Source organism: Neoarius graeffei, chromosome 25, assembly GCF_027579695.1.
Source record: "Neoarius graeffei isolate fNeoGra1 chromosome 25, fNeoGra1.pri, whole genome shotgun sequence".
NCBI classification, from domain to species: domain Eukaryota; kingdom Metazoa; phylum Chordata; class Actinopteri; order Siluriformes; family Ariidae; genus Neoarius; species Neoarius graeffei.
Genome location: NC_083593.1, coordinates 43,078,819 through 43,095,049, shown reverse-complemented (window position 1 = coordinate 43,095,049; position 16,231 = coordinate 43,078,819). Strand labels below are relative to the sequence as shown.

At 40.3% G+C, this 16,231-nt stretch overlaps 1 protein-coding gene across 2 annotated transcripts in view; it reads right to left on the bottom strand.

The window, feature by feature from the left end:
- LOC132873367 (ephrin type-A receptor 5) overlaps positions 1-8,867 on the bottom strand; it is a 108,566-nt gene extending 99,699 nt beyond the window's left edge. For both annotated transcript variants that reach the window (XM_060908857.1, XM_060908856.1), the window contains exons 1-2: positions 8,731-8,867; positions 4,926-4,990 (exon numbers count right to left, since the gene is read on the bottom strand). In XM_060908857.1, the coding sequence (XP_060764840.1) occupies positions 4,926-4,990; positions 8,731-8,842 (177 nt within the window). In that variant the 5' untranslated portion in view covers positions 8,843-8,867. The remainder of the gene's footprint in view (positions 1-4,925; positions 4,991-8,730) is intronic.
- Between the last annotated feature and the right edge of the window lie 7,364 nt (positions 8,868-16,231).

The following is a 16,231-nucleotide window of genomic DNA, read 5'->3' as shown; positions in this document are numbered from 1 at the left end:
AAAAAGAGCAGTGTTTGAAACTGGAGGTGCTACAGGCAAGCACAAAGCCTGGATTTAGCTGATCTCCTGTAAATCGCTTCTTTGGCCCGGTGTTCTGACATTACTTAAAGGGGCAAGCACTGAAAACAAACACTTTTAGCAGAAAAGGTACTAGTCTTTCAAAATCTCTCACTAGACACTGCAGGAAAGATACTCAAACGTTTAGCAGAGCCAGACTGTCTCTCTAAACAGCTGCTGAGCTACACACTCATTTGACCTAATTATACCAGAGACAGTGTAATCACGCACATAAAAGGTGATTACAAATCAGCCGCCTACAAGCTCTTGTTGTTCTAAAGCTGCTTTTCAAAATTCATGTTCAGCAATTTTTTGGTATATTCTGCTAAACAGCCTTCGACATAGTACTGAAAATTATGATGACAGGACATACGTTAGCACAGATATAACACAAAAATTTAATTATAGCCAAATATTTGTCTAATATTTAAAAAAAATAATAAGAAGAATAAGAATAACCCTACATCATGACTCTCACTGATATGTAGACTGCCTCATAATTTTAGTCCTCTTGTCATTACAGGCTTATCACAACCTCTGAATGTTTACTCTGTCTTACATTATATTTATATTATTTTACAACTCTATTGCAGCAGCACTCACAGTCTGAACAAATTGTCGTGCATCCTGTTCCCTCCTTTAGGATAAATGATCAGAATGCACCACCGTACATCCTGAGTTAGAATTCAGACAAGCTTTTCAGCGCCCAATCCATTAAAGAAAACATAAAGCGGAGAACAGAAACACATTTTTTATCCATATCATGACTCATTTCCGACAGAAACAGGCTTGTCGTTTTTGTTCTGATTGCTGTTGGGGGTGGTGGGAGAAGGTTTGGGGTGGAACAGTAGTACAATGTTGTTACTTAATGTTTTTTTTTTTTTCATAGACGCTTCTCAGTGACATTTGATGGAAGATTAGCAAAACAAGAATGCTGAAATGATTAACAGTGCAAAACGACCCAGGGACTAGCAAGGTAAAAACAATTATTGGTTTTTTTTTGTTTTCTTTTGTTTTTTTAAATCACTTCATTCTGGAGAAAACTCTAGAGATATAGAATAGAATTAAAACACTACAACTGCATCAGGATGCTTTGCATCATTTAATACCACTTAAAAAGCTGCTTTTTATTTTCTGCAGATTTATTCCTCCTTCAGAGCAACAAGCTTGACATTAGGCAAGGATAGCTGTATTGCTATGTGAATATTCATTTCCATACCACATGTGGCAGGAGATTTAAGAGCTTACTGTTGGGCTGCATTGTTGCAGCCGAGGGCAGGTGCAGGTAAACACAATGCTCGAGTTCTCCCATCACTTCACAACGGGAAGCTGAATTGAGCCGTGACTGCACACTGTCAACAGCGACTACAGGCTTGGCACACTCACAAAGGCCATTGAGCACCCCCAGGGTCAGCTACTACTGCATGCACATACAGCGCTGGGTGAACGTTCACACGACGCATGGATGATATACGATGCTTGTAGAAGTGGCTAATCAGAGATGTGATCTAAACATAAGGCAAGCGGCTTTTCATATCGTAGAGTGTTTAAATATACGTCTCGGCATGCAATTTTCTTTTACGCATTCTGACTGTGAGTGGATATAGTAAACACACACACACACAGACTCCTCTAACAGATGGCCCCATACATAATCATATGCAATGCTTTGTTAATGAACTGTACCATCACACCAGGATATGGGCAAATGGTGATGTCATTATGATCAGATGTTGCATTGATGATGTCCTTTGTTTTACCGTGAATTAAAGCTTGTCTGTTACTCACTAACCATGAATGGCTCATGAAGCTGAAAATATGACTTCAGCCCCATCCACATGTATACAGATGTTTCTGAAAGCATTTTCTTCACTCTCTGTGCATTTTGGCCTCCACACAAAAATGCCTTTTTGGGTCACCGGACGCAAAGCTGTTCAAAAACTCAATTTTTACGCTTTCTGTGTATGGTTTTGAAAACACTGATGTCACAGCGTCAAACTGTGTACTGTACATGCCCACTGTGGTTTTGTCTGTGTTATGAATGCGATAGGACTCTGTTTATCATGGCTGTTGACCAGGATCTTACTTTGGAGTCTGTAATTTAATATTTGGTAACATGTTTGCAATTTAATTCCACTTTGTTTTATTATTACACCCTCACGCAGAGGCGCCAGAATATGATCTACACTGTACTGCTCCTAAATCCACCACTCTGGTGCTACAAACCACACTGCGAACAGAGATTTTGGATAACACTTTGGTCTCGTTGACTTTGCATTCAAGTGTAATTCTAAGCAGTAGTCCCACCTCGTCATGAGAGCACACACGGAACTTTCTGGAGAGTGCAGAAAGTTTCAGCCATGTTGGTGTTTTTCCAATACGCTCAGTAATGCAGCTTTTAATGTTTATTCTTGAGACATTTGATATTGAACAATTATTTACTGAAGGCGAAATGAATATCGGTGAATAATAACCAAAACAAAGTTGAGCTTATTATTATTATTTAACAGTTATTCCACGAAATTGAGTCGTACATGAGCTGATCGCCAAAGAGACGTGTGGCACCGAGTTAGCTATAAGCCATGTACGACGAGATTGAGTGGAATAACTGTTTTATTCTATCCACATTCACTGGATTTTGAGAGAGCATTTTTATTTTTTGCAAATTCGATAAATAAAAACTTTATACAAAACAGCCGACAAAATAACTTCTGCTTAAAATGCAAACAAACTCCTGAAATGACAGGAGAAATTTGTGAAGAATGCGATAATAATAATTCTTGAAAAATAAAAAAAGATACGTTCTTACCATCAAATACTTTAATTTCATATTTTGTTGCTTTTTTTGTATTTTTGGGGGGTTTTGTTTTCAAGTAGAGTTTTTATTTTGTCCTTGGTTGGTTCAGCAACACGCTCCACCATTTTGTTTTTCTCCACTCATAGTATATGATCAATGTTTAATCCTGCGTGCATTCTGGCTGCCGCTTCTCACCGGAGATTTTCTTTTTATTTAATTTTATTTATTTATTTATTTATTTAGTGTAGTTTGATGTTTGTTTTTGTTTGAGTGTTTTTGTCCGCCGGTTGTGGTGTAGCTCCAGACCCGGTTTTGGGCGTCGGTTCCCTCCAGGCCTTGGTTTGCCGTGGGTGATGCCTGTGCTCCTCGCTATGGACTGCAGTGAACTCGTTGCTCATTTTAACATCGTGGTTGTCCAGCGCTCTGTGCAGCAGTGCTTTAGTGCTTGGTGGTGTCGCGGCGGCTGTGCAGGTGGTTTGGGACATACCAGTGCTCTGCGTGGTGGTGCATCTGTGCTTGCTTTGTGGATCCATGGCACGGTGTTCCGAGTGATGTTGACCGGTGCCGTTGCAGCGGCTGTGCTGGCGGTGTGGGACTTGTTTCCGTCCGCCTTTTGGTGGGACTGTGGCTGCTACACCATTGGAATGACATCCTGACCTTTATTTGGTGGACTTTTTTTTTTTTTTCCTATAATTGTAAAGCGACCTTGGGTTTTGAGAAGGCGCTATATAAATTGAACTTATTATTAATATTACTATATGAGCTGATATCCTAGTAGTAGAGTAGCCAAACAGAGCGCGTGATTGCTCATATCTACCCTGTGTCTGAAATCGCTCCCTACTCACTATATAGGGCACTTTATAGTGAGGATGCCATTTTGTAGTGCTGTCCGAAATGACAGTGACGATTATTACACCCTATATAGTGCACTCAAAGTATCCCACGATGCATCACGAAAAGTAGTGTACAACTGATGGTCACTAACCAAGCAATATATCCCATCATGCATTGTGGTTGCGCTGAAAGAAATCAAATCAAAAGCCTCAAATTTGATTTAATAAAAGGCAGCAGCAAAGAGGAAACTATTCAGCCTTGATTTAAAAAAAAACTGAAAGATGCAGGTACTTTTTTATTTCCCATATTTATTAATATGGGAAATACGCTCAGTATAATATGTATTTATCACAAAAATACATGCATGTATTTATTATTTTGAAAACCCACCAGCCGACTGATCTGGCACGTTTAATACCAGCGCAACGGACTAATGTCTGAAAACGTTTTTTCATTTTACCAATGTGCTCACTATATAGTCCTCTATATAGTAATTCCCTATATAGGGAGTAGGGAGTAGTGAACGAGTGAGTGATTTCGGACACAGGGCTAGTGAATGTGGATAGAATAAAAAAACATCACTGGACTGGTGTGCTCATGTGTTTGTTTTTCATATTGTTTTTTTGTGTGTGTGTGTGTGTGTGTGTGTGTGTGTGTGTGTGTGTGTGTGTGTGTGTGTGTGTATGGAGATAATCTTTAAAAAAATGTTTTACATGTGAACTGGGATTTTTTTTTAACTAAACCTAACTCCATTTTCAAAATTATCCTTATACTGTATATGTGGCCTTTAGTCTGGAAGCAACTTGGTATGTTTCAGTCAAATAGTATCCTGACCTTATAGCAATCTATTAGTTTTATATGGAATAAAATATGTGGTATATTTTCCCGGTGAAATTTTACTCTTCACCTTGCGATTGTTTCATTCACTTGACTATTCTACAGGTTTCAAAATCTAATTGGTTAGAAAAATCCTCTTTATAACCTCCCCTAATTATTCAGCTTTGATTACATTTGCAGTTTTTCTCTGAAATTAGACCAAAGAGTAGTATCTTTCCCTTTAAGAAAAATAAATCTCTCTCCCTCTCCCTCTCTCTCCGTGTCTCTGATGTGTTCGTGTTCTATTATTTTTCACTTTGAATCTGTCTTTGCCACACTCAAGGGAGTTGTGAGACCTTGAGATGTTATCCTGGGCCCAATCTTAATGCAGTGTTCGGTAGTGAGGGAGTGTATAACTCACCCCGTTCTTCGGGTAGGCTATCCATCCGAGGTCACCCATTATAGAGCGCGAGTCCAGCAGGTTCACTGTGGGAGAGCAGGACACACGAGAAAGGCATGTTATTAGGATATTGTGGGCTTTCAGAGTACACAGTGATAGCGTTACAGCTTTACAACACATTGTAGAAAAAGAGTTATCTCTAGAAAATGTATTAATCTATTAAAAGTCAGTGTATATCTTTATTATAAGTCCATTTCTCAAAATGAACGCATTCATTTTTTCATTAATATTTTTCAACTGGGTATGACAGTCGCTTGCAGTATGTATGCTTTTGCATGCAGAAACATGACGAAATAACACCGGGTCATCTTCATGTTACCTTTGAATCACAACGCTTTGGCTGCAGCTGGAAGAGTCTACAGATGAATAGGGCTAATGTTAATTAGATGACCTTTAGAGTCTGTCTGATCATCAGTGAATTGGACTTTAATCAGATGTTACGTGGCAGCCCCATTTAGCACGTGTAAAATCATTTACAGGCAACAGCAGGCAGCGTTAGGCTATAAAGCCGTGCAGCAGCTCAATAAAAAACGCCTAGCTAATATTAGAAAATGACAGTGAAAGGAATGCAGCACTTTCCAGATGGGTATCCAGATCAAGGAACATGGTTCGGATTTTCAGAAATAATTTTTTCAGAAAGCACACATTCGCCATAAGATTCATTCCATCACTATAGAGTCACATTCTCTTCGTGACAATTAATCTGGGTTTCAGATGTGTTCCACTTGAATGACAGATATCGGTGTACATTGTTCTACTTAAGATGAAATATATCCTGGGGAGAATCCCGTAAATCTAATTAGGACAAAAAGTTTAAACTTCTGAACTAGATCATGTTCTAAGGTTATGTCCGTCCTACGGCAAATACAGAGGGGGTAAAAAAAAAAAAAAGTCCAATGTGCTCTTTCCTGACATTGTTCTTTAACTGAATGATAAAAAGGTGCTATTGTGTGACAGGCTATCATGTAAGAGACAAACAGAGCCGGGGATCGTGACCTAACAAGAAAAAAACATCCTTATAATTCAAGGGCAAAAAATAAGTTCTAACAATGGAGCCGAGACAAATTAGTCAGACAGGTTTGACCCGCCTGGAAAAGGAAAAATGAAATCTCTCTAATCTGCATGGCAGGTTGGTGCTTGGGCAGTGTATTAAAACTGTGCCAGGGTTAAGGGATTGTGACTTATCCTTCCTCGTGTGCCGTGCCATTGTAAGTGCCGATGGAGGCACGGAGTCGTCTGGTGCCCCCACGCTGCTCCACGATTCATTGTGCCACCGTCAGCGGCAATCAATCACACACTCCACGTACCTGTCATGCACCATCCATATGCTCGCTCCAAGCAGTCATCTGAACAATTTACATATTCTATATGACAGCGTGAAAGCACTTGGACCGAATGACAAATTAGTGCACATCAATTATAATTAAAATAGGAATGGCTGGCACTTGCGTGGTGAGCGGCTGTGATTTGTGTGTTTCGTGTTGGTTTAAAACGCTGCAATGCTGAAGAACCGACAGTACAAATGACTACTCTGCGGCTGTGCGATGCGGAAATTGATGCAGAGATGCAGAGATGTCAGTGTGTGTATTACACGATGACAAACCTGAATGGCTTTCCTTCTTCACCTTTGTTTCATCTCTTGAGAGGGTTTATTGCTCACTGCCATTTTCTGACTTCCAGCACACTTTTTCCAGCTCAATCCAAAGTCAGAGAATTCACCATGATAAAAAGTCACCATGACTTTATTTTAGTCTCCAAATATTAGTATATTCGTCCTTATGTAACATCCTGACAGTTCATTTCTAGGCTTTTTAATGAAAAAAAAAAACCTTATCAAAATATATGCTTGTATTGAATTTTTTTTTTTCCATGGATACTCTGGATTTTAGATTCTGATCTCAAATTACAAACAGAACATCACACACCGGTCTTTCGTTCACAATTTTGACCTAACAAGTCAGTGAGTGGTCTGTTGCAACATGCTTTGATGGGATCACCAAGTGTATAGGATCAAAGACAGACGGGGGGGGGGGGGGGAGATAAAGAGAGAGAGAGAGAGAGAGAACGAGTGCACTCACATAAAGTAGTCACTCGTCTATCTACAGAAACATGCAGACACAAAACAATCTCACATGCCCAGGGAACAAAGGCAGCAATGTGAACCAAACAGACACAGAGCTCTACTTTTTCAGAATGCTAAGTCAATGAGAAAAAAATAAACAGTTGTGAATATGCCAAATTTAACAACATCTGGGATATTATTATATCTATTATGGGAATGTAAGTAGTGCTGTGCTCGCCTGCTCGCCAGTGACCACGCCATTAAGTGCGCACACACACACACACACACAAACACATCTAACTAGCCTTGTGAGGACCTTCCACTGACATAATTATTATTGTGGCTAATAAACATTATGCCTACGCCTAAGTACAACCCAAATTTAAGCGCAGCAACCAGAAGGGAAAATAATAATAAAATAAATAAAAAATAAAGCCAATGTCCCCACAAGGTCAAAACTGTCAGAGAGTCCTGTCCTTGTTGGGATATTTAGTCCCCATCAAGATATAAAAAAACACACACACACACACACACACACACACACAGAAACCTAGACATACCGGTACACTACTCTTACAAACCCTACATTTTTGTTGTTGTTGTTGTTGTTGTTCTTGCAGCAACCTGGAGCTGCAGCACTTTGTCAAATTTACATTTAAGGTTGTTGTTGTTGTTGTTTAAAGACTATCCATGCACAGCATGTCATTACTGCAATACCGATACCGCAATATTAAAATGAGCACTCTAACACAACAACAACAAAATCTTGTCAGCATTCTTAATTTCTAAGGTTTCCTGATCAGTTCTGATAAATCGTTGTGCTGGCATGATCCTAAATCGTGATTTTTTTTTTTTTTTTTGGGGGGGGGGCAAAAAAAGAAGGCTAATTGTGTGTGTGAGACCGTGACACACTATAGGTGTGTACAATAATATATGGCAAGGCATATCATGATGTGTAGCAATTTGACAGAGAGAGAGAAAGAGAGAGAGAGAGAGAGATTATGCTGATAACATCCTGACAATATAGTTAACAAAGGTTTAACCTGTAAATCTTTGAACTTGGAGCTTGTTTTGACTGCTGGCTGGATTACTGGGAATTCATTCTCAGGAAAAAAATAAATAATAATAATAATAATAAAGGGACTAAACCTTTCCTTGTTATCTTTTTGTACCTTAATATGTAGTGTTCATAGTGTGCATTGTGAAAAGATTTAACGAGCTGGACTGTACTCACCTTGCATGCACAAGATCCATGATAAAGGTACAAACCCTTCAGGGTGCTTCAAGGAATAGTACCTTTTTTTTTTTTTTCTGAGAGTGTTCAGATCTAAGGAGGGAGGACCACGACACGTGCTGACATGAACTTTTTCTCTTTCTCCCCCTAAGCTAGCTTCTTTAAGGATCTGTGTGTTTAGTTTGAAGTTAAATTAAAAGCAAGAATAAGAAACAACACTGGAGGGATGTGAAGCTGTAAGCCCCAGTGTGTCAGTAGAGAATGATAAAGAGGCGTGCTATCGGTCAGTTCTTATCTCAGACTACAGCAGGTGCATTAATGCTAACAGAGAGCGCGCGCGCATCACTCCGCTCCCTGCTAAGCTAACGGTAAAAGCCACTCTGAGGTACTTTTTTTTTTCGTGACTCTCAAACAACACGACATAAAATTCATTTAATTCTTATAAAATTCTTTACAGTAAATAATCTTACCTTCGCTGCTGGGGGCCCCCTGTGTGACACAAACAGTAAAGCCAAAGAAAAAGAAAAGCCATGTTATTTTAATGGAGACAGAGCCGCGACTCCAGCGCGAGCCCATACTCATTACCCGCAGGAACGGCTGAGGTGATGGAGAGGGAAAAAAACCGTTTCAAATGACTGGACTGGAATTGAGGCTCAGTACTAAATCCGTCCCGCAGTCCGTGCTGAAGACATGAGCGTCGCTGCCGGTAATTACGGCGAAACAAACTGGCATTTGAGCGGCGGGCGGGCGCGCGGGTCGGTTCCGGAGCGGGACAGAAGCGCTCAGTGCGCCGCGGATCGCGCGTGTGTGTGTGTGTGTGCGCGCGCGCGCGCGTGTAGCTCGCGAGCTGTCAGAAGCCGCGCGCGGGGGCGGAGCGGAACAGAGCAGAGCAGCCGCGCGCACTTCTACCAGAGGCTCGCGTGATAAATAAAGACAACAGTGAGCGCGCGGGTGACAGGAGCCAAACGGGGACGCGACTGAGGGCTGCGTTTAGACCCGAGACCGGGACAAACCCGAGTCCGGAATAAACCCGAGACCGGGACAAGCCCGAGTCCGGGGAGAGAGAGGGGAATAAACCCGAGTCCGGGACAAACCCGAGTCCGGGGAGAGAGAGGAATAAACCCGAGACCGGGACAAACCCGAGTCCGGGACAAACCCGAGTCCGGGGAGAGAGAGGAATAAACCCGAGACCGGGACAAACCCGAGTCCGGGACAAACCCGAGTCCGGGGAGAGAGAGGAATAAACCCGAGACCGGGACAAACCCGAGTCCGGAATAAACCCGAGACCGGAATAAACCCGAGACCGGGACAAACCCGAGTCCGGGACAAACCCGAGTCCGGGGAGAGAGAGGAATAAACCCGAGTCCGGGACAAACCCGAGTCCGGGGAGAGAGAGGAATAAACCCGAGTCCGGAACAAACCCGAGACCGGAATAAACCCGAGTCCGGAACAACCCCGAGTCCGGAATAAACCCGAGTCCGGGGAGAGAGAGGAATAAACCCGAGTCCGGGGAGAGAGAGGAATAAACCCGAGTCCGGAATAAACCCGAGTCCGGGGAGAGAGAGGAATAAACCCGAGTCCGGAACAAACCCGAGACCGGAACAAACCCGAGTCCGGGGAGAGAGAGGAATAAAGCCGTTTAATGCAACAACAATCAAGTAGGGTGCATGAGAAAAAAAGAAAGAAAGAAAGAAAGAAAGAAAGAAAGAAAGAAAGAAAGAAAGAAAGAAAGAAAGAAAGAAATGAGGAAAGAAAGAAAGAAATGAGGAAAGAAAGAAAAACATGAAAAAAGTAAGAAAGAAAGATATGAGGAAAGAAAGAAGGAAGGAAAGAATATGAGGAAAGAAAGAAAGACAAGGAAAGAAAGATATGAGAAAAGAAAGAAAGATATGAAGAAAGAAAGAAAGAAAGACATGAGGAAAGAAAGAAAGAAAGAAAGAAAGAAAGAAATGAGGAAAGAGAAAGAAGGAAGGAAAGAAAGATATGAAGAAAGAAAGATATGAGTAAAGAAAGAAAGAAAGAAAGAAAGAAAGAAATGAGGAAAGAGAAAGAAGGAAGGAAAGAAAGATATGAAGAAAGAAAGATATGAGTAAAGAAAGAAAGAAAGAAAGAAAGAAAGAAAGAAAATGAAATAAAGATATGAGGAAAGAAAGATATGAGCAAGGAAAGAAAGAAAGAAAGAAAGAAAGAAAGAAAGAAAGAAAGAAAGAAAGAAAGAAAGAGTCAATCAATCAATTTTGGGTTGTTTTCACTTTTTCTAACACGTGTTCACTGCTATCTTCCCCAAAAATCTTACTAAACCATCGAAATCAGTCTTCAGTCTCTTTCAAGAATCTGAAAGACTTCCTCAGGTTCCAGACCTGATTCCTGATTTGAAGAAGGTGGACATGGACCAATGTTCAAACGTTCAAATACTGTATATACTTTATTATTCTGTCCACATTCACTGGATATGAGCAATCGCATGCTCTGACTGACTACTCTACTACTAGGATATCACCTCATATACCGTAAGTAGAGAAAAACAAAATGGCAGAGCATGTTGCTGAACCAACCGAGGACAAAATAAAAACTACTCGAAAAAAACTATCAAGTTTGGCTGTACTCACCATTGAATCAAAGTGCACAAAAGCATTAGATCTTGATAAATTTGTGAAGCGTTTTGCTGAGCAACATGGAAATCGCCGCATTCAGCTGTTGTAGGCATGACAAGTTCATGTTATGCTCACTGATGAGCCTTTACAAAACGTGAGAAAAAAAACTATAAAATGTGACACTGGTGTAAATGGTTTAAATCATGCTGAACTTGAAGCAGTGTTGTTGTTGTTTTTTTTAAAGATATTTTTTTGGGCTTTTTGCACCTTTATTGGATAGGACAGTGTAGAGACAGGAAATGAGCGGGAGAGAGAGAGACGGGAAGGGATCGGGAAATGACCCCGGGCCGGAATCGAACCCGGGTCGCCCGCATTCATGGCATGGCGCCTTAACCACCCGAGCCACGACACCCCCAGCAGTGTTGTTTTTGTTGTTGTTTTTTAGTGTCTGTTCTTTTGCATATACAGTATAAAACTGTCCAGAAACGGTATAGACCTCATCTGAGAATGTGTGTTCTTCGTGAACAATAAAAGCACGAGATTAAGTTTGTCTGTATGAGTTTGTAAATGGCAGCCCGTGCCCTTTTGTAGTGTGTACATAATATTTGTCATTAAACTGTGATAACTGTGATTAAATTCAGTATACAGTTAGGTCCATAAATATTTGGACAGAGGCAACATTTTTCTAATTTTGGTTCTGTACATTACCACAATGAATTTTGAACAAAACAATTCAGATGCAGTTGAAGTTCAGACTTTCAGCTTTAATTCAGTGGGTTGAACAAAATGATTGCATAAAAATGTGAGGAACTAAAGCATTTTTTAAACACAATCCCTTTATTTCAGGGGCTCAAAAGTAATTGGACAAATTAAATAATTGTAAATAAAATGTTCATTTCTAATACTTGGTTGAAAACCCTTTGTTGGCAATGACTGCCTGAAGTCTTGAACTCATGGACATCACCAGACGCTGTGTTTCCTCCTTTTTAATGCTCTGCCAGGCCTTTACTGCAGTGGTTTTCAGTTGCTGTTTGTTTGTGGGCCTTTCTGTCTGAAGTTTAGTCTTTAACAAGTGAAATGCATGCTCAATTGGGTTGAGATCAGGTGACTGACTTGGCCATTCAAGAATATTCCACTTCTTTGCTTTAATAAACTCCTGGGTTGCTTTGGCTTTATGTTTTGGGTCATTGTCCATCTGTATTATGAAACGCCGACCAATCAGTTTGGCTGGATTTGGCTGGATTTGAGCACACAGTATGTCTCTGAATACCTCAGAATTCATCCGGCTGCTTCTGTCCTGTGTCACATCATCAATAAACACTAGTGACCCAGTGACACTGGCAGCCATGCATGCCCAAGCCATCACACTGTCTCCGCCGTGTTTTACAGATGATGTGGTATGCTTTGGATCATGAGCTGTACCACGCCTTCACCATACTTTTTTCTTTTCCATCATTCTGGTAGAGGTTGATCTTGGTTTCATCTGTCCAAAGAATGTTCTTCCAGAACTGTGCTGGCTTTTTTAGATGTTTTTTAGCAAAGTCCAATCTAGCCTTTTTATTCTTGAGGCTTATGAGTGGCTTGCACCGTGCAGTGAACCCTCTGTATTTACTTTTATGCAGTCTTCTCTTTATGGTAGATTTGGATATTGATAGGCCTACCTCCTGGAGAGTGTTGTTCACTTGGTTGGCTGTTGTGAAGGGGTTTCTCTTCACCATGGAAATTATTCTGCGATCATCCACCACTGTTGTCTTCTGTGGGTGTCCAGGTCTTTTTGCATTGATGAGTTCACCAGTGCTTTCTTTCTTTCTCAGGATGTACCAAACTGTAGATTTTGCCACTCCTAATATTGTAGCAATTTCTCGGATGGGTTTTTTCTGTTTTCGCAGCTTAAGGATGGCTTGTTTCACCTGCATGGAGAGCTCCTTTGACCGCATGTTTTCTTCACAGCAAAATCTTCCAAATGCAAGCACCTCAAATCAACTCCAGGCCTTTTATCTGCTTAATTGAGAATGACATAACGAAGGAATTGCCCACACCTGCCCATGAAATAGCCTTTGAGTCAATTGTCCAATTACTTTTGGTCCCTTTAAAAACAGGGTGGCACATGTTAAGGAGCTGAAACTCCTAAACCCTTCATCCAATTTTAATGTGGATACCCTCAAATGAAAGCTGAAAGTCTGGACTTTATGTCCATGTCCATTATATAACTATAACTTGAATATGTTTCAGTAAACAGGTAAAAAAACAAAATTTGTGTCAGTGTCCAAATATATGGACCTAACTGTATATACGTCTGTAATACATTGCCACCCCTCAAAAATTCCTGCCCCCCTCTTGCCACCTCATAAATATTTTTCTAGATCCACCCCTGGTTATGAACAAGCACAGCTTTTGTAATTCTACATCAAGTTTACACACATGGGTCAGAAACGACCCGCATGCATTTACTACAGCGTTTGGTGGGAACTGTGAATTGTGCTTGTGTCAGACATTTCACAGCTCAGCACAGCGCCCTTTGCCCATCTAATACATGGAAGTAATGTTTTTCAATTGTTCTAACATTACCTTAGAAAAAAATTGATTATGTTTAGGTTACCTTGAGAGTGAGTAGATTACTTGTCAGAAAGTTACAAGTAATTACTATTAGCTACCGAGCTGTTGACATATTCTACTTTAGTTAGCTAATTTTATTGTAGTTGGCTTAGCTAACTACATAGTTAATAAATAAATAGCTGGCCCCATTCACTGCTAAAGTAATTACTTGAAACAAATTATTATTATAGTATTAAGACATTTAATTTTAAATCACACTTGGATGACCCATGTGTAGTAATATAAAAAGTATTTTTGTTCATAAAGCAGGAAAGAAAAAATTAAATTAATGATTTGTGGTAATTAAAAACAAGATATTTAAAGAATACTTGGAATATTCAATCATAAAATAAATTGATTTCAAAAGATAGAGCAAAGAAAAACTCAGTCAGCATGAAATAACCTGGAAAATGAATGCGGGTCATTTTTGACCCATGTTGTGCATTAGAAGGGGTGTGCATATGTTTTGCATCAAAGGGTTAAAATCACTGTTTGATGATGAAAATGTAATAGAAAAACTTTGCAACTAAATGCAAAAGACAGGAATATGGGAAACGATAATTAGAAAGACGATATCTGCCCTGATTGAGTGAAAATATTTGAGTTTTGCACATGGCTACCAAATCTTGTTAGCCATTGGCCTTTCCCTAAATGTACCTTTTTTTTTTTAAGGGAAAGAGCATTGGCCAAATAAACAATTTGAATTTGTATACCCTAGATTGTATTTTTATTTAGATCTTTATTGTACAGTTGGTTAGTAATAATAATAATAATAATAATAATAATAATAATAATAATGAATAAGATGTCAATACAAATATAATTAAAAAATGTAATCTAATGGGCAGCGCAGTTGTGTGGGACAGCACTGTTGCCTCAGAGCAAGCAGGTTCCAGGTTAACCTGCAGGTCTACTGGGGCCTTTCTGTGGAGTTTGCATGTTCTCACCAGCTACTCAAATTTTCCCATAGCTGTGAATAGCTGTCTGTCTCTCTGTGTTGGCCCCTGTCCAGGGTATACCCTGCCTCTCACCAAATGTCAGCTGGGATTGGCTCCAGCTCACCTGCGACCCACAATGGATATGTGGCAAAGAAAATGAATGAATGAACAAAATCTGAAATGTGGGTAAGTAGAATAACAAGTTGTAAAATGAATAAAGTGCAAAGTGGAAAAGTGTGATCCGTGATCTGTAAAAAAAAAAAAAAAAGCATAATGTCCAATCTGGTAACCTAACTAATGTTGGAGTTCAGTATCCTGATGGCTTGGGGATAAAAACTATCTCTGAGCCTGCTGGTTCTGGACTGGATGCTCAGGTAGGTTGAATGGCTGTTGGTTGTTGGTGCTAGATGGGTTGGTTTGAGTATTTCAGAAATCTCTTGGGAATTTTCACGCAGTCTTTGGAGTTTACACAGAATGGTACAAAAAAAAAAAAAAATCCAGTGAGTGGGAGTTCTGCAGGTGGAAATGTCTTGTTTGGCCTGGCAGTAAGGTTTGAACTGACTGTAGGGTTATGGAACTCAAATAAACTGCAAAAAATGACATCTTAACAAGTGAAAATATAATTCATTGGACTGTAAGCACTCTTTGCAGCCATGGTAAGCAGAAAAGCATATCAGAACACACAATACTTCAATGTGGATGGGTTACAGCAGACCACATTTGGTTCCACTCCTGTCAGCCAAGAACAGGAGCGTGAGGTGACAGTGGGCACAGGCCCACATTTTTTTTCCAATCTTCAACTGCCCAAACTCAAGAGATAGTTGTATGTGAAAATCCAAAGAGATCAGCAGTTTCTGAAATATTCAAACCAGTCCATCTGGCACCAATAAACAAGCTATGGTATATATGCATGGGCAGCACGGTGGTGTAGTGGTTAGCACTGTCGCCTCACAGCAAGAAGGTCCTGGGTTCGAGCCCCGGGGCCGGCGAGGGCCTTTCTGTGTGGAGTTTGCATGTTCTCCTCGTGTCCGTGTGGGTTTCCTCCGGGTGCTCCGGTTTCCCCCAAAGACATGCAGGTTAGGTTAACTGGTGACTCTAAATTGACCGTAGGTGTGAATTTGAGCGTGAATGGTTGTCTGTGTCGATGACTTGGCGACTTGTCCAGGGTGTACCCCGCCTGTCGCCCATAGTCAGCTGGGATAGGCTCCAGCTTGCCTGCGACCCTGTAGAAGGATAAAGCGGCTAGAGATAATGAGATGAGATATATATATATATATATATATACACACTCAGTGGGCACTTTATTAGGAACACCCACACAACATTTCATTTTTTTTTCTTACTTGTGATAAGAAGAAAAAAGGGAATGCCTGGGAAACAAATATGTATAAAAATGTCCTGTTACTATCACTATATTTCTGTGTTTTATTCATTTTGTCCTACGGGTATGCAAACTTTTCAATTGTATGTCTAATTAAGGCAAGTCTAGACAGATAAATTTTCCGGGAAAACAAATATCTTCCCTGGTCCAGACTGTAGCCCTGTGGGGCTCTAAAACAGCAGCTAACCAGTTACAGTGCGTAGGATACCTGCCTGCAAATAAAGATGCTAAATTGCGTCAGCTAACTCGATAGAAGGTGTGCACGTCGAAAACAGAACCTTTTCTAACGTTTAAGTTTTTATTTTTGTAGACTCTAAAAAGTTAAGTGAGAAAGACAATGTGGGCAAAACAGTGAATTCTGGTATGAAATATAAATTAATAATAAAGCAGAGTGCCAATTCCTCTAGGTGTTTACAGTTGTCATCTTGAATTATAATTGTTTTTACTGCTTACTATCATCCTG